The 27,561-nt window shown below is 38.5% G+C and overlaps 2 protein-coding genes across 2 annotated transcripts; both read left to right on the top strand.

Annotated features, from left to right (window-relative positions):
• Positions 1-4,728: 4,728 nt before the first annotated feature.
• Positions 4,729-18,768, top strand: LOC117297781 (ATPase ASNA1 homolog). The gene is made up of 7 exons (XM_033780930.1): positions 4,729-4,944; positions 6,371-6,576; positions 8,365-8,455; positions 9,515-9,665; positions 11,464-11,571; positions 16,763-16,972; positions 18,530-18,768. Exons 1-7 carry the CDS (start codon positions 4,817-4,819, stop codon positions 18,677-18,679), a joined length of 1,044 nt encoding a protein of 347 aa, XP_033636821.1. The 5' UTR covers positions 4,729-4,816; the 3' UTR covers positions 18,680-18,768.
• Positions 18,769-24,195: 5,427 nt separating this feature from the next.
• Positions 24,196-26,252, top strand: LOC117297692 (uncharacterized protein DDB_G0271670-like). The gene is made up of 2 exons (XM_033780839.1): positions 24,196-24,207; positions 25,296-26,252. Exons 1-2 carry the CDS (start codon positions 24,196-24,198, stop codon positions 26,250-26,252), a joined length of 969 nt encoding a protein of 322 aa, XP_033636730.1.
• Positions 26,253-27,561: the final 1,309 nt, after the last annotated feature.

Here is a 27,561-nt window from a genome sequence, read left to right as displayed (position 1 = left end):
TTTGGTGTTATAATGTGGTAGTTGCTGACGGGCAGGCCTTCGTTCATATTATATTAGTCATAATTGGACTGGGGCTATGTGCTCGTCCACGTGCCGTTTGGTCTCTTAGTACAGACCCACCACCGAGTACAATTGTAAACACTACAGCTTCCTAAAGGCAAAGATATAAATGCATTTTCTTTGTAATTTAAGACAGTCTACACTCACTGAAAAGTCAACAGAGCCTGGGGTTTGGTCATGTTCATCGACTTCCTATAGGGGAGGAGGGTTTTAAGTAAACACTTATCTTTAGGGGAGATTTTCTTGAGACGTCGGAAGCTTGTGGTGAGTAGAGGGTAAACTTCAGCGGGTAATTTCCTCCGGATCGACGGGGGCTTTGGTCGTGACATTTAGGATGTCCCCTCGAGTTTATTAAAGATTATCTGATGGTTTAACACCCATGGAGGAGTGTTACCTCTTCATGTTGCGTGGGTCAGGGGGTTGGCATTTGATGAGCTCGTCTTTGAGAAGGGGTGGGACAGTACAAACCTCAAGGCAGAGAGGACGCGCTAAAAACAAAATTCCCTTGATGTATAACCTTTTAAATAAGCAATGTATTTTATGTAAGAATATAGGAATTATACTCGGGTACAGTTGGGTAACATTAACCAGACGTATAACATTATTCCATGATGTAGACCGCCTACTTCTTAAATTATAAATCAGCATTGTGCAAAATGGCGGCCATTTTGATTTTTTTTCCCGTTTGACCCATGCAGGGATACGTTAAATCTGTATATCAAAAAAAAACTGATTCAGCCAGTGGCCAGTAGTTTATCAATGTCCAATTCAATCGAGACAGTTATTGTACGGCGCGAAAACGCACCCAACGCCATTTCATGTAATATGGCGCCATACAATGTTCATGAATAAACTTTGTGTTTGTTCACTCTATATCCTATACGAAATTGGCGGGCATTTTCGAAGAAAAAAATGGCCGGCCAGGCCATTGCAGGGTACGATTTTATGGCCATAAGCCAGCGGGTAATAAATGCCCAAATTAAACCCACACTTAAAGTGTTGCTTACGACGCAAAAACGCACCCATGCCATTGGCGCTATTACCTATGAGTGTTCATGCATGTTTTGGTACAAAAAATACACGTTTGCAAAATGATGCTTTCATCCATAAACATGCACATAAGTCTGCATTCTGCTGTAAACAGCTCTCGGTGGTTCGTCTTAAAACCAGGTCTATTGATTAATTCACTTCAACCAAAATGCCATTACATGAGGTTTATGTATCCCACGAACAGACCTTCAAAATGTGTGAGTTTTGCATTAACACAGTTGTAAGCAAACCGCTGTTATAGATAATGAAATTAAGGCGGCAACTTCAAAGTCTCGACAGTAAAGTGTGTTTATTATGTACATACATGGTTAAAGCGACACGTCGAAAAATAACCTTGTTTGTCTGCGAACGCCAAAATGGAATCCCAAAGCTGGGATTTGTATTTTTCATTCTATATTGTAGAGCTTGCCCTTTTAGGCCGTCCAATTATTTCTGTTAAATAAGAGTTAATCGCTCACATTATCATATGAACATATTTCACAATGTTAAAGGCAGTGGACACTATTGGTAATTACTCAAAATATTGATTTGCATAAAACCTTATTTGGTAACAAGTAATGGGGAGAGGTTGATTGTATAATACATCGTGAGAAACAGCTCCCTCTTAAGTAACGTAGTTTTCGAGAAAGAAGCAATTTTCCACGAAGTTTTTCTTTCATTATTATCTTGCAACTTCGACTACCAATTGAGCTCAAATTTTCACAGGTTTGTCATTTAATGCATATGTTGAGATACACCAAGTGAGAAAAATGGTCTTTGACAATATTACCAATAGTGTCCATTGTCTTTAAAACAATGTTAAAAATGCATTATAGTGCTGATTGCTATATAAAAGGGTAGCGACGAGTTCTTAAACGGCTGTGTAAAACCGGCAGTGTCGTTGCCGTGTGATAAACAGACGTTTAACAATACGTTACTATACTCTTTTATTCCCATAAATGCCCTTGTGTTAAAAATAAAACTTAAAAAAAAGATACAATTATAGACACTTTGACATTTGAAAATTCGAGGTTTGAAAAAAAAAATTAATAACTTTTCAAGGCAACGACCCTGCCGGTTTTTAACGGCCGTTTAAGAACTCGTCGCTACCCTTTTACTCCCTTATTAATAGACCTTGTAAATGAGTCCCTATATACGTTTTATTCGAACATTTTGTGGGAGCCTCCGTGCAAAGGAAACAAAGGTAAATTCTGACACGGAAGTTGTTTGATACTGTTCTAATGACCTAGATTTCTAACTGACCATACTTAATTTTATGAGATGAATTCGTTAGTAATTGATTAAAATCTGAAATTGGGTTGTCAAACAGGTGGATCTTGACCAAACAGGTGGATCTTAGCGTCATCACGTTAATCTGGAGGGCGTTGGTTCAACCTGCTCAACACATTCATTTCTCTTTGTTTAAAGGCGGTGCCCACTATTGGTAATTACTCCAAACAATTATTAGCATAAAACCTTTCTTGGTAACGAGTAATGGGAAGATGTTGATAGTATAAAACAATGTGAGTAACGGCTCCCTCTGAAGTAACGTAGTTTTCGAGAAAGAAGTAATTTTCCAACAATTTGATTTCAAGACCTCAGATTCAAAATTTGAGGTGTCGAAATCAAGCATCTGAAACCACACAACTTTGTGTGACAAGGGTGTTTTTTATTTCATTCATACATCGCAACTTCGATGACCGATGAAGCTCAAATTTTCACAGGTTTGTTATTTTATGCATATATGTTGAGATACACCAACTGTGAAAGCTAGTCTTTGACAATTACCAATAGTGTCCACTTCCTTTAGCGCACAATATTAATATTTAGTATTTTCCCCAGTCGTTCCACCGGTGGCTAATAACTCATAACTCAGTGTAACAAAGGGTAATACAATGAACACACAATGGACACTGTAGCTTTTGAAAACATCAATAATAAAAAGCTCATACCAATTACTGCCGAGCCCCTTTTCTCTGTGTTTTTGGTTATTAATGAGCGCACGCATGGCTAGACTAAAAACGACCTCGTTGTTGGTAAGAGCCAATGTGTAATTTTTACAATTAGCGTTAACAGGTCAACTGTAAAGGTAACAGGATATTAATCAACTTATACGTGACAATGAATTTTTGATCTCCGTGTTATTTTTGTGAGACTTTTTTTTCTCCAAACATTAATGAGCGTTACCTCACCTCATTAATAGTAGGTTTGGTGGTGCAAAACACTGGTGACATTCCAAGGTCCTTTTGGAAACCCACGACTCGGTTTTAGGATTGTGGACAAGTCGTTAAAAATGTCTTTCGTGCTAAGTGAAAACGGCTGGGCTGCTCACTCGAAATAATATGAGGGGGTGTACCAAACTAAATAGTAACCAATGCTAAATGGTTAATATTCAAAATAATACTCAACAATCTTTTAAAATCTCTCAGCCTCTTGAAAACAAATCAGAATATAATTTCCAAACAAGTAAACTTCACTAGAATGGTGCCTTTTTTCTAAAAACCGACTCGCTGCCAGTTTCCATGAGGCATTCCTCCCATTCACATGACAAGTAGTATACAATCTCCTCAAATGGCTTGCCCGGCCAAAGTAGATTGAGGTCGCCCTTCTATTTTTATAGCATCCTTGTGACCTAGCCTGGGCCCCTGTCTTTATCCGCAAGGAGCCTCGAAGAATGACGTCAGACGTTCAGGCTACTTGTGACCACTCTCTCTCGATATATATTTGGAGTGTGTACAATGCACCTCGAACAATCGTGCGACAAGCTTCAAAAGTAACTACCCCAGCGCTGTTAATTGTAAATCGAGGGTTCTGGATTCATTGTTAAATATTGCTCCCTAATGTTGGAATTCCAACTAGCTGGCCGCATTTCGAAACATTAAATTTTCCCTTTGATGTTTCTGACCCAATAAAATTTTAGGCCTACAAAGGTCCTTTGTCAAAGATAAAAATATGACCTTTTTGTGACGTTTTCATTTGGTTGTGGTAGTAAAGGCTACAAGAAAGTCGATCTCGTTTCTAGTGGCGTGCGATCTGTGAGGTAAACTTTTTTATTTTGAGGGGATTAAATGGCCATTGGCCGCTAATTTGAAGTTTAGCCGGATCCCATCCAATGAAAATGCGGACACCCAGTCAGTAACGGCATGGTGGCGAGTGGAAACAGTTTTTGAAGTTGTCCGCCACTATAATTTGATTTCAAGTTTCAATGGGTGGAGTACGAGACACTTTTGCTTTCGATTTGTTTTAGTGTTTTATTATGAGGTTTGTTGGGTGCACACAAACTAAGGATGACAATAACTGTTATTAACTCATGTTTTAATTGATACTCCGGCGGTCAAGTTGAATTATTGTGTGATTGTGCAATATTTGACATGTTATCATAATTTTACCCGAGGTTTTGTGCTCAAATTTTGCGGAAATTTTGGGATTTGCCTAAAATTTTGCACCTATAAGCTTTCCATTTTATGACATTTGTTGAACCGGGTTGAAGTTTGGATTGGGAAAATTCACTTTTTAGGGTGGGGGAATCTTCACTTTTTCCTAATCCCAATTATAGTACGTCTATTACTTAAAATTGAACAGTAATGTGTCTCACCAAGACTCAAACTTTGATAATTTTTACCATCTCTTTTCAGCCAGGAGTGTTGTTGCAGTCGAGACAGGCCGCTGAGCACACAGCATAAATACCGCCCTCTTGTGATAAAGTTATCAGATAGACGAAATCAAGATGGCAACCCACAGTGATGACGACGACTTGCTCTCATTCGAACCTTCCTTGCGGAATATCATCGACCAGACTTCCTTGAAATGGGTGTTTGTTGGAGGAAAAGGAGGAGTAGGAAAGACAACATGCAGGTATGTTTTAATAATTTGAGGTCGTCTTTGTTTAAATTATTAAATCAGCGTTTAATTAAGCCGTCAGATTTGTTACACGTCATCTTGTCATGTGCTTGTTGTTGTAATGCAGGAAGTTGTACACAGTCGGTTTTCGCACGTGATATCATATGTAGGGTTTGCATGTAGCACAGAGCACAGTAACAGCATAGCGCAAGGAAGATGAGCAAGGAAGATACTTCCTTGCTCTATGGTATAACAGTAACACTATTCTCCTATGTGCAAACCATTTGAAGAAAAAAAGACAAACACCTACCAGAGCCCAGAGCCAAATGACACAAATTTCCAAACAAAATTGAGATTGACACCCATATTGTATCGTACGTCCTGTTTCCAAGGCGTCCCATTACGCATTAGCGTGGCAAATCTTTTACCTCTCTGAGTGTGATGTAAACAGTCCCTAGATACAATTTTTTTTGTTTATTTGCCAAGCAAAGAGTCTCCTCTCCCCAGTTTGCCTCTCCCCCTTGACCAAAACTTAGAAACATGTAAGGCTCCACTGGTTATTTGCACCTGTATTTTTGTAAATGCAAAAAGTTTGGTATTTTAGGCATTACTATTTCTACAAAAAGTACAAGGTACAAAAATATGTCATAATGTTGAGGCCATATTAAAAAAATTGCCCACTGAAAAGGTTTCATCAAACACTATGTCAATTCACGATGATCAAATCATGTGACTGAACATTCTGCTGAGCATTCTGCTGAGCATTCTTATATTACTTTCTAAAGAATGTTGAGATTTTGTTTTTTACCCTCGTATTAATACTGTTAAAAATATTAAAATTTAAACATCAGATTTGTGATTCAATTATCACTTTTTATTTTTACGCTTTATTAGAAATATTAAGGGGATTTTTTGTTTTTTTGCAAATTACCATGGTTGTTTTTAAAATTTCATAAAAAATATTTTGAATAAAATGAAGACAACTGTTGGCTATAGAGTCATACACAGAGCACTTGCAGTCACTGCAGATATTTCTTCCACGTATGGCTTCACCGGGAAACCATTCAAAACAGGAAAAACTCAAAACAAATGGGACCAGGTGAAGTCATTGAAGATCGGTGTGTGGTGTGAAAATTTCAATGTCCATCAAGTTTTTATAAACAAATGAAGGTAATTAGGGCATCGGTTGATATATTGCATCATTATTATTTTCCCAATTCAAAGAAAAAGGCATAATACCGTGAAAACTGGTAAGAGGAGGATACATGATGTACGCCTCAGGTCGGGTGGAGCTTCAGTGTTGCCCGCCAACCGGCTATTCGTTGTACAAAAAACCTAAACAATGGATGATTTGTGTAGAGGCTGATTAAAATAATACATTTTTTTTCCAAATTTTTTTAATATTTCTAAATATTTTTTTTTTTTTTTTTTTTCTTTCCAGCTGCAGTCTAGCTGTTCAGCTTTCAATGCACCGTGAGTCCGTCCTCATCATATCTACGGATCCCGCTCATAACATCTCGGATACTTTTGATCAGAAGTTCTCCAAGGTGCCAACGTTAGTTCGTGGTTACACCAACCTCTTCGCCATGGAGATTGATCCGAACCTCGGTATAGGAGAGCTACCGGACGACTACTTTGATGATGACAGTAAGGGTCGCTCAATAAATTTATTTATTTCAGAAATAACATGTTCATAACCTTTAAGGCACTGCAGCCGATTTCACAAAACGATAGGATTATTAATCCTTTATCGAGTTAGAATGAGTAACTATTCCTAGCTTAGGATTAATCTTAAGGATTGCATGTTACGGTGCAAGGATAGAATTAGTAGGATTTGAAACTTCGCATGGTGGAAATACGATATAGAAAGGTTTGCGGTAACACCACGTAACGACTATCTCTAATGAGTTGGGGTGGTTCTGATAGGATAGGATTATTAATCCTTTGCGAGTTAGAATGAGTAACAAGTCCTAACTTAGGATTAATCTTAAAGGACTAGTTGCCTTGGATCGGTTGAGTTGGTCTTTGAAAAGCATTTGTAACCGTTTGTTATAAAATACATAATGGTTAGAAAGATGATTTAAAAGTAGCATACCATGATCCACACAAATTTGCCTCAAAACAGCATGGTATTCCTTTTACTTTGCGCACCAACACGGTCGGCCATTTATGGGAGTCACCATAAATGGCCGACCTTGTTAGTCGACAAGGTAAAAGGAAAACCATGCAATTTTGAGTGATACTTGTGTGGATCATTATATTCTACTTGTAAAATATCTTTCTAATCATATGCATTTTATAACAAACGGTTACAAACGCTTTTCAAAGACCAACTCGACCGATCCAAGGCAATGTGTTCCTTTAAGGATTGCATGTTACGGTGCAATGATAGGATTATTAATCCTTATCGAGTTAGAATGAGTAACTAGTCCTAACTTAGGATTAATCTTAAGGATTGCATGTTACAGTGCAAGGTTGGGCTTGTCGTAAGTCCTAAGATTAATCCTAAGCGAGGAAAAGTTTGGTGAAATTGATTGCTGGACACCATTGGTAACTGTCAAATACACTCACTTGGTGTATCCCAAAATATGTAGAGAAAAAAAATCTGTAAAAATTTGGGCCACTAGCCCGTATTTGCACTGAATAATTGCGCTGAACTCTTGCAAAACACTCGCTGCGCAAACAGCCCTTCTGACGTCAAAACTTGTATCGCATACGCAGGAAGTGTGAACCTGGCTAAACTGGATTAGTGATTTTAATGCTGTCTAAATATGCCTTTAGATGCATTCAGATCCGGTGTGGAGCAAAATGATGGCGAGGTTCACAAAAGAAAAGTTACTGGGTACAATGAATACAAATCCTTGTTGAAACCTTTTATAAACTGCCTCATCCTAAACCCTTTAAAGGCAGTGGACACTATTGGTAATTGTCAAAGACTAGCCTTCACAGTTTGTGTATCTCAACATATGCATAAAATAACAAACCTGTGAAAATTTGAGCTCAATCAGTCATCGAAGTTGCGAGATAATAATCAAAGAAAAAAACACCCTTGTCACATGAAGTTGTGTGCGTTTAGATGGTTGATTTCGAGACCTCAAGTTCTAAATCTGAGGTCTCGAAATCAAGTTATTGGAAAATTACTTCTTTCTCGAAAACTATGGCACTTCAGAGGGAGCCGTTTCTCACAATGTTTTATACCATCAACCTCTCCCCATTACTCGTCACCAAGAAAGGTTTTATACTCATAATTATTTTGAGTAATTACCAATAGTGTCCACTGCCTTTAATCAAATGCATCTTTGATTCCGCGTCTGATCTGAGCAAGCTGTATTTGCAGAAAAGTGTTTTATCCTTGTGATCAGAATGACTTCTCTTTGAATTTTAGTTTTCAGGAACTCAGAGCTTGTATTTTTTTTCTATTTGATGTTTCTACAGGTCCATGGGCTGTTGGAAAACAGTTAATGCAGGAACTAATGGGAGCTTTTCCTGGTATCGACGAGGCAGTCAGTTTTGCTGAAGTCATGAAGTAAGATTTATTCTCATTCCCAAACATTGAAATATAAAAAATAATAAACTTCAAACTAATAAGTTTAGATACTATTTGGTTTTATCCTTTCATCGATTTGTGTGAGAACTGTTTAGTAGTGCTGGGCGAATAGTGAAATTTTGCTATTCGGATACCGCTGGCCAACTATCCGAAATTAACCGGATATTCGAATAGTTTTTTCGCCACTAGAGGGCGTTTGTGAATGAGATCTTATGGGCGGATTGATATTAGTTTTAGACAGTGTCACTCAGTTCATTCATAAAAATGACCGGATCTAATTTAAAGATGGCGATTTGCTTTTTCTTTTGATCGTGATTGACTCTACGTGAAGGAAAACTTTTGTAATTTTTGAACAAATTACGTCAGAAATGTCATTTTTTTAACTCTTCACGGAGGTGAGCATAGTTAAATACTTAATTTATGCTGTTTTATGCTGTCTTGATAGAAGTTTCATAAGGATTCAGACAAAACATTCATATCAGTTGTCGCCCGACGTCCGCGGATATTTGGATATTACAAAATATCCGGTTACTCGGTTGTAATTACAGAGTTATCCGGTTTGTAAATAGGTATTCGCGCCCTATGCGGATATCCGGTTAAGAAAAAAAAAGGCATTCGCGGTTACGGATAGGAAAACCTATTCGCCATTAACCGGATATTCAAATAATTCGCCCATGTCTACTGTATAGACCTACTCAGTACCTTCCCAAATTCTATGGAAAAAATAAAAAATTGACTCCCATAAATGCCCGACCGTGTTAGTTGATGAGGTAATTAAATGGAAAACCACGCAATTTCGAATAATAATATGCGTGGGTAATTATATTCTACTTTTAAAATATCTTTCTAATCATACGTCTGTATGCGTTTTACAACAAACAGTTACAAACGCTTTTCAAAGACCAACTCGACCGATCTAAGGCAACGTGTTCCTTTAACAAAGACTAGCCATACCATGTTATTTTTTTATATTTTTCTTTCTAGTGAAGCATTAATCTTGTTTCCGGGCTGTAACTATTGGCTTTTTATTTCTCATAGATTGGTGAAGAACATGAATTTCTCTGTGGTTGTGTTTGACACTGCGCCAACAGGACACACGCTGAGATTGCTCTCATTCCCAGCTCTAGCAGAGAAAGGTCTTAGTAAACTCCTACAACTCAAGAATCAGTTCAACCCATTCATCCAACAGGTAGGCATAGGATGTCACGAAGGATGCCCAATATTTCAAAAGTGAACTTCAAGACACTATTTTGAGACCTCGATTTCTAAATCTGAGGATTTCGAAATCAAATTCGTGGAAAATTACTTCTTTCTCGAAAACTATGTTACTTCAGAGGGAGCCGTTTCTCAGAATGTTTTGTACTATCAACCTCTCCCCATTACTCGTCACCAAGAAAGGTTTTATGCTAATAATTATTTTGAGTAATTACCAGTAGTGTCCAAGCTGCCTTTAAGGGAAAAGTTTACCTTCAGTTTTTGGAACCGTTTGATTGCTTTTGAGGGCATAGATGATTCTTGTGTTTGAAGTAGCAAATTCATATTTAGCAGCACAGGCTGTATACTCCCAAGGGAGCTGAGATGGTTTAACAAATGCAATAGTATACTCCCAAGGGAGCTGAGATGGTTTAACAAATGCAATAAATGTCCTAGTTACCAGTGTTACAATTATTGGACTGACAGATTTGACCGCTACAGTTATATAAGAGGGAATTTTCAAACAGGGTTTGCCCTTAACTTTTTCAGCGACTTGCCAGCAGGACAAGTTAGCTTGTCATTTCACTGTCCATCATCCTTTTCACTGGTCAATAATTCAAATGAAATAAAGAAGTTATTCCACACCGAACTAGACAGTCAAACCACTTAAAGTTAATTTTGTCTGGTCCTCTGGTGTTTTAACTGGCAATTGGCCAGCGGACCACTGTTAAAGATATGGACACTATTGGTAGTTGTCAAAGACCAGTCTTCACAGTTGGTGTATCTCAACATGTGCATAAAATAACAAACCTTTGAAAATTTGAGCTCAATCGGTCGTCTAAACTGCGAGATATTAATGGGGGAAAAAACGCCCTTGTCGTACCATGGTCACACGAAGTTGTGTGCTTTCAGATTCTTGATTTCGAGACCTCAAATTCTAAATCTGAGGTCTTGAAATCAAATTCGTGGAAAATTACTTTTTTCTCTGAAACTATGTCACTTCAGAGGGAGCTGTTTCTCACAATGTTTTATATTAGATAACTGACATACAGATCCTTGTCATTTGATTGGTGGAACTTACTTCACGTGACATTCACTATTACTCCCATCTGCACCGGCGATCAAAAAGACTTATTCGCCCATGGGGAATAACATTTCCCATTCAACAGTTAGGATCATCCTTGTTCCCAATGTTTTTGAGCAGTACAGCGCCGCCGCGCCGCTGCTAAAACAAAGGAGTACCTGTGCAAAAGGTTGTGATCCGATTTGTGCATTGTTGCCGCTACGCGACCCTTTATGTTTTTGGGTTGTCAGTAACTTGTGTGATTTTTCATAATGTTATACTTTTAAAATACATCAAATGACAAGTATCTAATGACAAGCTCGGTAAAATTGTACTGTTCCATTTCACTCGGCTTCGCCTCATGAAATGGAACAGTCCAAATTTTACCTTGCAATAATTTCCTCCCATTCCACAAATTAGAGCCACTCAATATTTGTATACTATCAACCTCTTCCCAAAACACTCGTAAAAACACTCGTAATCAAGAAAGGTTTTATAATAATAATTTGTTTGAGTAATAACCAATAGTGTCCACTGCCTTTAAAGGAGATCTTTGGATTGCTACAACTCATACTCATTTGTATTTATATATTTTCTGTAAACATTTCCTTTTTTAATGTTTAAGTTTTAATTCTTGCTGGTTGTCTTTTAAACACAATTCAGCTCTTGGGCCGCGATGTTTTAAAAATATTTTTAACAAACCTATAATATTATTAAATCATTTTTATAGATTGGAGGCATGCTTGGTTTGCCAGACATCAGCGCCAACGAGGTACTGGGTAAACTGGAAGACACTGTTCCTGTTATTAAGAGCGTCAGGGAAGCCTTCAACGATCCAGTAAGTCAAACCTTTGATTGATCAGTTATATGCATTAACCCTTGCCATTCTGAAGCTCTCCCCTCCTGAAGGACCGAGGGCAAGAAGCCCACATAAAATTTACTTAAAGGCACTGGACACTATTGGTAATTACTCAAGATAATTATTAGCATAATACCTTACTTGGTGACGAGTAATGGGGAGAGGTTGATGGTATTATACATTGTGAGAAACGGCTCCCTCTGAAGTGACATAGTTTCTGAGAAGGAAGTAATTTTCCACGAATTTGATTTCAAGACCTCAGATTTTGAATTTGAGGTCTCGAAATCAAGCATCTGAAGCACACGACTTTGTGTAACAAGGTGGTTTTTTTTTCTTTCAATATTATCTTGCAACTTCAACGACCAATTGAGCTCAAATTTTCACAGGTTTGTTATTTTATGGATTACACCAGAAAAGATAAAAAGTACCGGCACAAACTTGTTTCTTTTTGATTTTTGATCTGAAGTTTGATCTGAAGAAAACAAATTGAAAACCAAAAACAAACTATTATAATTTATTTGTTCTGATTCTATTTTTCTATAAAGTAGGCCTAATGGCCGCAATTCAAACATATTTGCACACAATTTGCAAAGTAGAACCCCCATTCAATTATGATGTCTTCCCAAACATCCGCAACATTCATCCTCATCATTTCCTCAGTCTGCACTCAACACTTTACATCTTGATGAAATACCCAAGAGTGTCTTGCTCCCTAATTGCACATTCTTCATTTTCAAATGTCTTTGTGAATTTGTACAGATCTGGGTTAGGCAATCTTATGTAGGGCTCAAAATGGGAGCGATTTCGTCCAGCAACTTTGCATAGCAAAACAATTAGCTTGAATATTAATTTTTGGTTTTTACCCATAAACACCGATGTGTGTAGCACTGTGTACTCAGTACTTCCTGAGTCCTGTGAAAAAAAAAATCACAGGCATTTTACTCGGGTGGGATTCAAACCCCGATCTTTGCAATTCCAGAGCGATGTCATCGGGTAAACTACTCCTTGAAAGGGAATGCTGTGGGCGTGGCGCGTATCGCGTGATGTGGCACAACTGTTTCAGCCGTTGCTCTCGACCGATAGGAATGAAGAAACTGTCTTATAAGAACAGGTGCAAGGTCGCGTGTCACGCTTATGAATTAACACTTTTTACCGGTCATTAACAAAAGGTTTATGCGCACCCACGTGACGCGCTATCCTTCTTCAATTCTTCTGTAATAGTTTAAGGCACCGGACATTATTGGTATATTACTCAAAATAACTGTTAAAAACTGACTTGGTAAGGAGCAATGTAGAGCTGTTGATAACATAAAACATTGTGACAAACAGCTTCCTCTGATGAGAGGTAGCTTCCGAGAAAGAAGTAATTTTGCACGAATTTGATTTCAAGACCTCAGATTTAGAATTTGAGGTCTCGAAATCAAGCATCTGAAAGCACACAACTTCGTGTGACAAGGGTGTTTTTTTCTTTCATTATTATCTCGCAACTCCGATGACCATTTGAGCTCAAGTTTTCACAGGTTTGTTGTTTTGTGCATATGTTGAGATTCACCAAGTGAGAAGACTAGTCTTTGACAATTACCAATAGTGTCTAGTGTCTTTAAACCTCTTCAGATGTGTCCCTTGGATGTATGTATTTTGTTTTCATTTCAAGTCGGGTCTTGTTAAAATTTGCCCAGCCATGTGATCTTATGGATTTTTCCTCCAAAAAGTGCTGTGGAGTTCATAGGAGTTCATTTATCATTGTTATACCTCGGTAACAAACTGTGAAGTTTGATTGGTCGAGAACCAATCATGTTACGCGCAACAAAAATGCATGTTACATGGCTCGACGGGCCGGGTAACATGAAAAGTAATGTACACCGGTGTACATCACCTTGATCATTCCTTGGTCGATTTCCAGCGCTGTGTACGTAACAGCTGCGGATTCGGGGGAATTGTTTCTTGTTCGTCTGCTTATTAAACAATGAATGGTCTGTCGTAATAATGTTTGAAGATGACAACAGAACTTCGAGACGAGGAATAACAATTATACAAAGGTATAACAAAGTAGGTGTCAGAGAATGCAATATACAATTGTTGCACGCTGTGACTGGGGTCCATGGGTTTTGTACACCCTCAGTGGCAAATGGCACCCTCGGCTTCGCCTCGGGTGCCATTTTCCCCCTCGGGTGTACAAAACGCCATGGATCCCGTCACAGCGTGCAACAATTGTATATTGCATTCTCTGACACCTACTCAGTCAGACTCGGTATATGACAGGTGTTGAACAGCTGTAGTCTCAGCCCCTAATTAGCTTCAGACTTCATGGGTTAATTGATACACACGTGTGAATGTAATTTCATTTGTAGTATGTGGACTTGAGCTTGTTCCAATTAATTACCTGTGGTGACACGTTATAAATTAGTATACACATAATGAATGTTTATGAGTGCAATGGTGCGAATATGTTCATGAGTTGAAAGATGGAATGTTCTATTCAACGAGGCGGAGCCGAGTTGAATGGAACATTCCAGCTTTCAGCGAATGAACATATTTGCACCATTGCACGAATGGAAAACATTCATTATTTGTTTTGTATAACATCCCAGTAGATCTTTGTCATTTTGATTGAAAGATACATCTTTCAAAACAAACAGTTAAAGCGTAGGCCTACAATTTTTAATTGTGAAATTACACCCGTTTCTCTTTGGGTTGGCCTGTTGGATCCAACAGTCACAATGTGCGTTCTGTACAGCTATTTTGAGACAAGCAGACGCCGAATGCTACAGTAATTTTACTGGTAAATATGCCTTGCAGTATCACTGCTGCATTACCAAAGACACGCGCACGCAGTGATGTTTTTACTCAGCTTTTTCGTTCCATCCGAAAAGTACCATTGCACGCTGGCAGCGTGCAATGGTACTTTTATTTGCTATCACATGATGGACATTCCTCCAATCAAATGGCAAGGATCTGCTTGGGTGTTATATAATATTCTTTATCCTGGTAGGCCTATTGGATGATTGATTTCTCACAGGAATTGTGAAAAGCATCTGTCAATTATTTTTTTTTTTTTGCATTATCGTATTTATTTCTTGTTCCCTGGGGTTATATTTTTTTACCCACATGGGATTGCCTGGTTTCAAAGTAAACCATTCACTGTGTTAATACATTTTGTTAATCTACATACACTGTTTGTGTGGGAAGAATACTACGTTATAAAGACAAAACGCAAGCAACAACGGCAGTTTGAAAAAATATAACGTTTTTTTTTTAATGTGAAAGCTCACTGCGTAGGGCCTATATCAGTACCAATTCAGGAGTCGCATGATTTGATTATTTGTATATAAGCTTATTTGTATAGCATAGCAATCTAGCATTCTCAAACTGATGACGTCAGATGTTTGATATCATGGATCGGGTCGGATTGACACAGCTTTCTTTCCCCTCTGTTTGCGCTACTTAGGCTTCTACATGAGCGATGGTTAAAGCCATTAAACACTTTCGGAACAGAAAAATAAATAAAAGTTCACAGATTTACAAATAACTTACAGGGTTTACAGAAGGTAATGGTAAAAGACTTCTGTTGAAATATTATTCCAGGAAATGCTTTACTTTTTGATGAAACATTAAAACAACTATCAATTCTCGACATCGAGAATTACGGATTTATAGTAAACACAAGTCATGACACAGTGAAACGTGCGGAAACAAGGGTGGGTTTTCCCGTTATTTTCTCCCGACTCCGATGACCGATTGAGCCTAAATTTTCACAGGGTTGTTATTTTATATAGAAGTTGTGATACATAAAGTGTGGGCCTTTGGACAATACTGTTCACCGAAAGTATCCAATGGCTTTAAAAGGGGGATGCTACAATCTTCAGAGAATTGTAGCCGTTGAAACTCTTGACTATTTATACAAGGGGGCTTTCAAGTGGATCGTTTTGAGAATAAATCCTGGGTAGGAGCAGGGCACGTAAACAACCTCCATCTCACTTGAACTTCTATCCAACTCTTGTTTAGGAAATCAAACAGTGTTTCCATTTTTTGCTGATTGTTACTGGGAAGTGCTCTATGATTGGTGATTATTTCCCTTGAAGAAGTTGAGTACGGGACCCGTTTTCAACTGGGATAGATTCTTTAAGTTATCGTTCAGTACAATAAATTTCGGTCCAGTAACAATGTTGAGAGCCACAAGCCCTGTGGTCTTGAGGAATTTCCTCCCCAATTCGAGCCCTGTAGACCCGTTTATACTATAATTCTATCCCGTTAAAGACAGTGGACACTTTTGGTAATTGTAAAAGATTAGTCTTCACAGTTGGTGTATCTCAACATATGCATAAAATAACAATCTGTGAAAATTTGAGCTCAATCGGTCGTCGAAGTTGCGAGATAATAATGAAAGAAAAAACACCCTTGTCACACAAAGTTGTGTGTTTCTGATGCTTGATTTCGAGACCTCAAATTCTAAACTTGAGTTCTCGAAATCAAATTCGTGGAAAATTACTTCTTTCTCGAAAACTACTCCACTTCAGAGGGGCCATTTCTCACAATGTTTTATACTATCAACCTCTCCCCATTCTTCGTTACCAAGTAAGGTTTTATGATAATAACTATTTTGAGTAATTACCAATAGTGTCTATACTGCCTTTAAATGGACTTTCACCATGAAGAATCCATAATATTGCAGTTCATGTCCTAACCTCCGCATTGTCAATCTTTCAACAGCCCATCACCCAAAAACCTCCAACGGCTTATCACTCAGCCAGGTGCCCAATTTATTATGTCTGAGCGATGCCTAATTGCTTGTGGCTCGCTCGGCCAGGATGAAAGCTTAATCTTATAAGAAATCATTAAGAATATTGATGCACTTGACAAAACTGAAAATTACAAAGAATGAAAGAATGCAAGTTGAAAAAGATGGATTTTTTTAGGTTGGATTTAGAATTGTCCACGGTTGCAGCTGTTGTAAGTGAAGATGGTAAGGGCATTCACAACTTTGGTGAGGTGTTTGAAATGGTCACGGTAGCATGTGATAAAAGTGCTTTGTGTGGTGGTGGCAAGAGGTTTGCGAGGAGTGAGAAGTCTTGGAGATTGATGTCAGCAACGGTACCCCCCCCCCCCAGTGTTGACAGTGTCGGAGACTTTGAATATAATTTTTATAAATCTCCGCTTTTTTCAATTTCAGGACCAGACGACGTTTGTCTGCGTCTGCATCGCTGAGTTTCTCTCCTTGTACGAGACGGAGAGACTCGTCCAAGAACTTGCCAAGAACGACATCGACACTCACAACATCATCGTTAATCAACTCCTCCTTAAAGAGGAGGGTGAGGAGAAGACATCCATGTGTAAGATGTGCGCAGCCAGGATCAAGATGCAGCATAAGTATTTAGATCAGGTAGGTTTTGTTTCTTTGTTCGTTTGTTAAGAGGAGTTTCCTATAAAGGGAACTGGGCAAACTCCCGCTAGGGGATTTAAACATCAAGCTGGCAACAGCCAATCTTTCTCATACAAACATTGACGTCTATGATTATGTCTATGATTGACGTCTAAATAATTGGGTCTCAGAATTCAATACGTCAATACGTATTCCCGCTATTATGAAACCAGCTGGTTAGCTTGGGGGATTCGAAACCCATTACCTTGTAATTGCAAGTCCTTGCAGCCTAACCACTTGACAAGGTTGACCCCACACTACCCCTTCAAATTTAGTGTAAACGATCGGCGATAACAGTTGTATACTTGTAGTGTGAATACAATGTCAACAAACCAAGCAGCCAGGCCAAGTGTGCGTGGAAAAGCCTGGTGTCTTCTGCTTCTACCACAGAAACACTCAAAAGCAGCTACATGTTTGCTTGTATAGGCAAACTGATGCGGTGCTTGCTGGGTTCATTTACATTAATATTGGCTTCTTATATCGCGCTCAGGTCCGTCGCTCAGGTCCGTCACTCTGTGAGGCTCGAGGCGCTCCAACATTATCACCCCTGGTCACTGGGCATTAAATCTTTCCTTAAACCATCTCAGCTCCCTGGGGAGTATACAGCCTTGTGCAACAAATGCGCTACACGGAAAGTGTCTCGCTCAGGGACACAAGTTGTATTGTATGCCCACTGTGTGTTGCGCGACAGTACTCCAGTCGCAGATTGTGTTGCGGAATTTAAATAATGCTAATAATATCAGGACTTTAACAAGTTCTTAAGAGTGTTTTCTTATTGGTGTTGACCTTGGTTTTGAATACCCTCATGTACATTTAATTCTGAAGCATTATGTTAATGGTTTTAGCTGGACACTTTTTTTAAATTAGTTATTTAATGTATTTTGAATTTTTTGTTTGTATATCGGCCAAAGTTTGCCAAATCGGCATGCAATTTGCGCTTATCGATCGACCGGATACGCTGCCTTGTGCGAGGGAGAACCCTGTTGACTAAATAAAAGGAAGGTGATCTCAGTTTTGCCAATTTTGTGTTTTAAACTCAGAAAATTTTACTGCACTCAGAAATATTGATTTCGCGAAAAAAGTGTACCCTGTGACATCATGTTTACCAAAAGCGTTCAGCCTGAAAAAAACCTATTAAGCCTTTGTGTAACAGAGTGGATACGATCATCTTCACATTACTTAAATTCTTTTTAACTTTTAAGTTAAAAAGAATTTAAGTAAATCCTTAATACAAACGTTACAGGTTCATTGGCCAACAAAACACACCTTCTTTTTTTCTTATGAACGGACACTTAACTTTAATTAATTAACTTATCAAACGAATTTTCTACAAAACACAGCCAATACTCACGTTAACTTTGTTTAGTTTCGGCTAGTATCACTAGTCATTTTTAGTAATTAGTCATTTCTCTAGTTTATTCATTTTGTGAACTAGGGCTAGCTGATTGTAGTAAACTTTCTTCTTTGTTCACCCAAAAATTAAAGTCTGGACTTTGTTTAAAATCTACTTTTTTTCAGATTGAGGATCTTTATGAGGACTTCCACATCACTAAACTACCTCTTCTACAGTATGAAGTGCGCGGGGATGAGAAGGTAAAAGACTTCTCTAACTTCCTCATTGAACCCTACAGAAGATTCCAGAAAAACAATAAAGTGGGTAAATTATGACGCCTTGACTTTGCATAAAAACCTGGGCCCAATTTCATAGAGCTGCTTAAGCAAAAGATTTTACTTAAGCAAAAAAAATCTTTGTTTTGTAAAATCAGATTACCGGCTAAGACTCCACTCAATTGTTATGCTAAGCAGACAACAGCTAAATATTAGTCACAGGCAATGTACATGGCATGAAATCTTTGCCACTAACATGTGTAAAACAAGCAAGCTATTTTCGTGCTTAAGCAAATTTTTTGCTTAAGCAGCCCTGGGCTCCATATCATAGAGCTGCTTAAGCACAAAAAGTTGCTCAGCACAACAAAATTATGCTTACCAGAACAGGGTTACCAGCCAAAATAGCCCTGTGTTAAGTAAAAGCAAATATAAAGTGGTTTAAATGACAAGTGGTCAAATTGTTCAGGTTTTTGCTAATGTGGTAAGCGTCAACGCCCAATTTCAAAGCACAAACGATTCTGCTTACCAGAATAAAGTCACCAGCCATGTGTACTGCCTGTGACTGGTCTTCTGCTCTGTTTCTGCAGCTGTTTGAGGTTGGGCCTAGGTCTGGAAAATCTGGCAGTCTGTCCAGGGCCCATTTTTTTTTTTTTTTTTTTTTTTAGAGCTGCCTAAGCACAAAAGTAAGCACAACAAAAGTATGCTCACCAGAACAAAGCCATCGGCCAAAATACCATGTCATTGTACCAGCTTGTTTTGCTAAGCGTGAATTTGTTTGGAATATTTCCTGCTTAAAGGATTTAGGTACTTTTTCAAAATGTCCATAGATTTACATTAAACTTACAGGGTTTGAAATTAATGATAGTAGAAAGCTTCCCTTCAAATATTACTTTCTGAGGTGCTGTAGTTTTTGAGAAATGAGTAAAACAATGTCATGAAAATTCGTTTGTAAATGCTTAAAATAATTTTTGTTTCATGAGACGAAAATTATTTTCATGACATTGTTTTAGTCATTTCCCAAAAACTACAGCATCTCAGCACGTAATACTTTCAGGGAAGCTTTCTACTATCATTATCTTCAAACTGTGTAAGTTTAGTGTAAATCTGTGGACATTGTGATTTGTGTCCTACAAAAAGTACATACACCCTTTAAGCAGCTTTATGAAACTTGGCCCAGGTTAACGAGGTTTGATTGAGGCTGTTCATGGATGAATGGATGATTTGGTTGTCAAGGATTCTAGCCTTGTGTTATCCTTCCATTTATAACCAGCATTCTCAGTCTGTCAAAACAAAAACCTGAAATCTGCTACCCAGTTCTAACCATCTATAGAGAGATAAAAAGCATGGCTTCAGTTGTTTTCAGAATAATTCATACTTTTGCAGTGTCATGGCCGAGTGGTTAAGAGCGCCGGATTCAAGCACTGGTGTTTGATCAGCAGGGTGTGGGTTCGGATCTCGGTCGTGACACTTGCTACATAAAATTGGGGAGGTAGTGCTTTCTGCTCTACCGGCCAGGCTTCGAATTGATGATACCCAAGCCTACATTCGTATGGACTGTAAAAGGGGTAACCCTGTTCCAGCCCTAGAAGTAGGTGGCAATGGCCTCTGAACAAAAAAAATTGTAGCCCACACCTTGAAGTGGCCTTCAGGCCTTGTGTGTCAGGCAACTTGCATAAAAAAAACTTAAAAACTGAAAAGCCATCGATGCCAAGCAAAAACAGATTGTAGGAGTCTCACACAACGTTTTTGACAAAGTTGATTTGGGTCAGTATACACACTGACATCTCAAACAGTGCCCACAGTCATTTTCAGGCAAATAGGTTTTCATTGCATTTTGAGGGTAACAACAGTCAATAAAACAATGAGGTAATTTAAGGTAATTTAAAACACTGACATCTGATAATTAACCAGTGCGGTTTTTAACCTATTTCTAAATGAATTAAAGGCAGTGGACACTATTGGTAATTGTCAAAGACTAGCCTTTTCAGTTGGTGTATCTCAACATATGCATAAAATAACTAACCTGTGAAAATTTGAGCTCAATCGGTCATCGAACTTGTGAGATAAGAATGAAAGAAAAAACACCCTTGTCACACGAAGTTGTGCGGTTTAGATGGTTGATTTCGAGACCTCAAGTTCTAAACCTGAGGTCTCGAAATCAAATTCGTGGAAAATTACTTCTTTCTCGAAAACTATGGCACTTCAGAGGGAGCCGTTTCTCACAATGTTTTATACCATCAACCTCTCCCCATTACTCGTCACCAAGAAAGGTTTCATGCCAATAATTATTTTGAGTAATTACCAATAGTGTCCACTGCCTTTAAGTTATGTTCTAATATCAGTAATATTATCCAGAGAAGCCATTCTTGGCTTCCATTAATCATTTTTTCATGTAAACACTATTTTCAGTTGATAACCTTTAAAGACACTGGACACTATTGGTAATTTTAAAAGACCAGTCTTCTCACTTGCTGTTTCTCCACATAATGCATAAAATAACAAACCTGTGAAAATTTGAGCTCAATTGGTCGTCGAAGTTGCGAGATTATAATGAAAGAAAAAAAACACCCTTGTCACACGAAGTTGTGTGCTTTTAGATGGTTGATTTCGAGACCTCAAATTCTAAATCTGAGGTCTCGAAAATCAAATTCATGGAAAATTACTTCTTCCTCGAAAACTATGGCACTTCAGAGGGAGCCGTTTCTCACAATGTTTTATACTGTCAACCTCTCCCCATTACTCGTCACCAAGAAAGGTTTTATGCTAATAAATATTTTGAGTAATTACCAATAGTGTCCACTGGCTTTAAGGTGTCTCTACTAGGCTTTGGTATGGGTTTTATTTACTAAGAATAAGTATATATGTATATTTTGTATTCTGCTATGCTTAGTATTGCATTATGGGGAGGCGTTGTATAATGGCAAGCATGGGTGGTTTTGCCCATGTTTGATCTGGGGTGTGGTGCTGTAAAATTGAATGCATCGTTGTGCCAACATGCAGTGAGGCCCCTTGTGCATGTTGGGACGCAGTGACAAAATTATCCTCCATCAAGTTTGCTTTACACAAACAAAAGACTATCACAGAACTGCTGTATTTCAACTATCTTTAGGGGAAATTACATCCTAAGTTATTGGGGGGGGGGGGGGAATATAGATTTTTTTCGGGTGTGATATATGTCAGGGCTTCATTGTAGTATGAAATTTATCGTTGCAGCATTTTGTTCACAATTGTGCATCCATGATTGCCAAATAAAAACGTGAGCAAATTGTGATAACCGTCAGACAGCTCTATTACTCAAAGTTCCGATGATGGTCGGCCGACCATCGCCTCGAAAATGACATAAAATGACTCAGATAAAACAATCTCACTTGATACCTTTGGAATAATATGTACTTTCAGTCAGGTAAACTATTTTGTCATAAGTTGGAAGCAATTATATTTTTATGTACGAAATGATTTAATTGACCATATAAGAGTTTCTTTCTTCTTTAAAAACAACATGAACTTCAGAATATTATATTAAAGTTAGACTCAGGGACTGCTGTGGTTATAAACATCGCCAGTTAAGTTCTTGTTTGTGTAAAGCATTTCAGTATTAAAACTAAACTGCATTCAGTTAAGCATTACAAAATTCTTATGACTTGTGTTAATTAGGATTTGGGGGCCGGTGCGTACTAGTGATCTGTCAGAATGGGAGACTTTGGGACGCTAGGTGGCAGCAGACTTACCAGGTAAATTTCCATACGTAGTTCTGAGCGTGCGCACATGCCCGAGAACAATGGATTTTACCTGGTAAGTCTGCTGCCACCTACGTCCCAAAAGTCTCCCATTATGGATTCCAGCTTGAAGAAAATTACATTAAAGGGAACATATACCATTGTTTTTATATAATGTAAAACTTATCTCTGAAACTGGGACTTGAAATGTTTATCTCAAATGTCAAAAGGGTGTAGCGTTTTTGAGATATCGCCAAATTTCCATGGTGGATTATGAAAGAATAAATTAGTTTATCCTCCAAATTTGTATCTCAGATGTTGTATACAAACTACAGTTTATTCTTCCTGCGTATTTCGAGCAATATCTCAACAATGCCATCACCTTTTGAAATGAAATTTTCACAGGTTAGTTTGATTTGATACAACTACTTTTATGTGGGATTAAAGCAATCGAACCCTTCCGATAACCAAAGGTACACACGTAGACATTCCCTTTTAGCAGGAAACATGGTGGCCAAGCTATAAGGCCCGGTCCCACTGCAGCAATAACGAGAACGATAACGATTCAAAGAGAACGCATTCCATTGGTTGAATGAGCGTGTGCGTATTCTGCGTAGAGCAATTCAACCAATAGAATGAATTTGCACCGTGATCGTTATTGTTTTCGTTATCGCTGCAGTGTGTCTCGGCCTCTATGGTACATTTTCCTATGCTTAGCAGTTTGTGGGCTACGAGGCCGTTTGAGATTTAACCCACATGTACATAATGTATCCTTGAACCGGAATTGAATTAAAGATTTGTTATGAATTTATGAGAAATTGGAAACGCCTTCAAATTGTTGCTTTATTGCCCTTCTAGTCTAGACCAGATTTTAAAAAAGAGCTCTAGTTAAGGGAGTGAGTGGCATTTTTAAATAAAAGTTGCTAACCCATCCAACTTACCTAATTTTGGGGTGCTGAATCCGAAAATCGGTGATTCCAAGACGAATTTTGAGATTAAAGGTGTCTTATCGACAAATTAAACAAAAACAATTAAAAAAATAAATTATGCAAAACATATCTGTATGTGTAAATCTATGTTACTGAAAAAATCATTTAACATTCCTTGACCATTTTTAGGGATAGCTGGATCCAAAAAAATAAGTCGTTTAAGGGTAAGCATTGATTAAAAGAGCATTTTGTCAGAAACATTCAAAATACTTAGAGTGTGAAAATCAAGCAACACTTTTAAGTGTTTCAGTTTGATGTCACTTTATATAACCCATAAATAACCCAATGTATAAAGAAACAAATGTAGTAATTGGGCAACCATCCATGTCCTTAAAGGAACATGTTGCCTTGGATCGGACAAGTTGGTCTATGAAAAGCGTTTGAAACCGTTTGTTATGAAATGCATATGGTTAGAAAGATGTTTTAAAAGTAGAATATAATGATCCACACAAGTATCACTCAAAATTGCACGGTTTTCCTTTTACGTCGAGAACTAACACGGTCGGACATTTATGGGAGTCAAAGTTTTGACTCCCATAAATGGCCGACCGTGTTTGTCGACGAGGTAATACGAAAACCACGCAATTTCGAGGCATATTTGTGTAGATCATTGTATTCTACTTTTACAACATCTTTCTAACCATATCAATTTTATAACAAACGGTTACAGGGCGCTTTTCAAAGACCAACTCGACCGATCCAAGGCAATGTGTTCCTTTAAAGGGACATTTCTATACAAGAAAATACATAATTAATAGTACACAACGCATGGCAATTCAATGGAACTGAATAATGACTTGAGAAAAAACACACACTATTATGCAGTTGGACTATCAGTACCAGGGAAACTAATGAGCAAACAAGTAAAACAATGCCATACAATGTAAGTGTGAACTTCCTATGGGGGAGATTCATTTACATGACATTAAAAATATGTCTCAATGGAATCGACTCCAGGATCAAAGCACTCCATTAAAGCTGATATTTCTCAAAAACAAATAGTGTTTTTCCAAAAATTAATCTGCTTTTATGTTATGATAGAAGTATATACCGGAGACGGTATCCTTTTGGTACTGAAACAAGAATTATTGTCTTCTTGTCCGTGTTTGTATAAACACGACTAACTATGCGTTATACTGCAAACAAACAAGCAAACTGGACTTTATTTTTTAAATTGATGGCCTACAAAAGTTAGATTAGTGCTCTCCCCCCTTGAGATTCAGAGAATAGCACAAGACAGGAGAGAACGGGAAAAGCTTGTGTCCGCCGGCTGTGCAGTCGACTGATGATAAAACTGTGGAGCATACTTTTTAAAATGGGTGAGAATTGTAAACAAAAAATTAGTTGCTTCAAAATCCTTTAAAATCAAATGTTTTGACAGGTAAGATATTTCAAGCCATGAGTGTGAACACTAAAAATTAACCTGTTCAAAAACAGGGATCACTGAAAAATTGGCATACAATACAATTTACTGTATCATTGTTGAAAATGACTTCACCTGGTAGGCCTATACGTGTTTAAGTAGTGTAGGCCTACATTATAAGAGAAAATGATCAACGTTTTGTGCTTTAAACAACATAGAAATTATGTTCAAATAATAAATATATCTTTATTAGAAAAAACACAAACTCAAATACTTTCAAAATGACATTGAAAGCACCCGTTGGTCCCTCTGCAAGTGCAATTATAGCAGATCTATCCAGGACACTCAAAGGTTTGATACGGATACCTGAACTGTACCCGGGTACTTGCCCTGTATGGTATCCTGACAACATCAATCTGGAACCACAGCAGAACCTGACTATTTTTTACGTGAGAAGTCCGTCGTCTGCTAGGTTTTTTGTATTGTTTTAAATTTGATTTTTCAGGCACCAGCACGACCCCACCAGCACCAGTGCCAGCACTATTACCACCAGTGTAATAGTGCTAGTACCATGGTGTTGGTGGTTGTGGTGGTGCTGGTGGTACTAGTGCTGGTGCACCACTTACACAAGCACTACCAAAACCAGCACTAGCGACACCAGCACCTTTACCAATACCAGCACCACTGCCAGCAAAAGCACCACCCACCAGCACCACCGCCACCCCACCAACATTAGCACCACTAGCAGTAGCTCAACTAGCACCAACACTAGCACCAGTACCAACAGCACTAGCAACACCAACACAAGCACCAGAAGTACTAGCACCACTAGCACCACCAGCAATAGCACCACCCACAAGCACCACCGCCACCCCATCAACATTAGCACCACTAGCAGTAGCTCAACTAGCACCAACACTAGCACCAGTACCAACAGCACTAGCAACACCAACACAAGCACCACAAGTACTAGCACCACTAGCACCACCAGCAATAGCACCACCCACAAGCACCACCACCACCCCACCAACATTAGCACCACTAGCAGTAGCTCAACTAGCACCAACACTAGCACCAGTACCAACAGCACTAGCAACACCAGCACAAGCACCACAAGTACTAGCACCACTAGCACCACCTGCAATAGCACCACCCACAAGCACCACCACCACCCCACCAACATTAGCACCACTAGCAGTAGCTCAACTAGCACCAACACTAGCACCAGTACCAACAGCACTAGCAACACCAACACAAGCACCACAAGTACTAGCACCACTAGCACCACCAGCAATAGCACCACCCACAAGCACCACCACCACCCCACCAACATTAGCACCACTAGCAGTAGCTCAACTAGCACCAACACTAGCACCTGTACCAACAGCACTAGCAACACCAGCACAAGCACCACAAGTACTAGCACCACTAGCACCACCAGCACTAGCACCATCACAAGCACTAGTGCTACAAGCACTAACATAACCAACACCACCAGCAATAGCACCACCCCACCACCATGGTGGTGGTACTGGTGGGGGTTGGAACTTGAACTTGAACTTTGAATGTGTTCACAAGGCTATAGCCCTGTGAACTTGTCAAATTTTGGATGTGTTCAGTCAAATTTTGCCTGAACATGTTCACAAGGCTATATAATAGCCTTGTGAACTTGTCAAATTTTGAATGTGTTCATAAGGCTATAGAACTTGTCAAATTTTGAATGTGTTCACAAGGCTATATGAACTTGTCAAATTTTGAGTGTGTTCACAAGGCTATAGCCTTGTCAATATTTGCCTGAACATCACAATTTTGCCTGAACAACACAATTGTGAACTTGTCAAGTTTTGCCTGAACATGTTCACACGTTTAGACAAGTTCACAAGGCTATAACCTTGTGAACTTGTCAAACCTATAGCCTTGTAAACTTGTCAAATAGTGTTGAACGTGTTCACAAGGCCTTGTGAACTTGTCAAATTTTGCCTGAACATGTTCACAAGGCTATATAAAGCCTTGTGAACCTGTCAAAATAGTTTAAATATGTTCACAAGGCTGTAGCCTTGTGAACCTGTCAAAATATTTTAAATGTGTTCACAAGGCCTTGTGAACTTGTCAAATTTTTAATGTGTTCACAAGGCCTTGTGAACTTGTCAAATTTTGCCTGAACATGTTCACAAGGCCTTGTGAACTTGTCAAAATATTTTAAATGTGTTCACAAGGCTATACAGCCTTGTGAACTTGTCAAATGTTGAATGTGTTCACAAGGCCTTGTGAACTTGTCAAATTTTGCCTGAACATGTTCACAAGGCTATAGCCTTGTGAACCTGTCAATATAGTTTAAATATGTTCACAAGGCTTTAGCTTTGTGAACCTGTCAAAATATTTTAAATGTGTTCACAAGGCTATAATAGCCTTGTGAACTTGTCAAATTTTGAATGTGTTCACAAGGACTTTAGCCTTGTGAACTTGTCAAATTTTGAATGTGTTCACAAGGACTTTTGAACTTGTCAAATTTTGCCTGAAAATTTTCACAAGGCTATAACCTTGTGAACTTGTCAAATTTTGCCTGAAAATGTTCACAAGGCTTATAGCCTTGTGAACCTGTCAAAATATTCTAAATGTGTTCACAAGGCTATAGCCTTGTGAACTTGTCAAATTTTGAATGTGTTCGCAAGGCTACCTTGTGAACTTGCCAAATTTTGCCTGAACATGTTCACAAGGCTATCCTCTTCAACTTTTCGCTCTAAAAGATATCACAAGGCTATATATAGTTGATAAAAGTGCTGGCCTCACCCCCTATGATTCTTTCAAATTTCGGCCAATAAAAGGATGCCGTTCGTACTACGTCACGCGCATGCACGTCGAGCAAGGCATGCT

The sequence above is a fragment of the Asterias rubens genome, chromosome 12 (assembly GCF_902459465.1).
Source record: "Asterias rubens chromosome 12, eAstRub1.3, whole genome shotgun sequence".
In the NCBI taxonomy this organism is placed as follows: domain Eukaryota; kingdom Metazoa; phylum Echinodermata; class Asteroidea; order Forcipulatida; family Asteriidae; genus Asterias; species Asterias rubens.
This window is presented reverse-complemented; position numbering and strand designations above follow the sequence as displayed.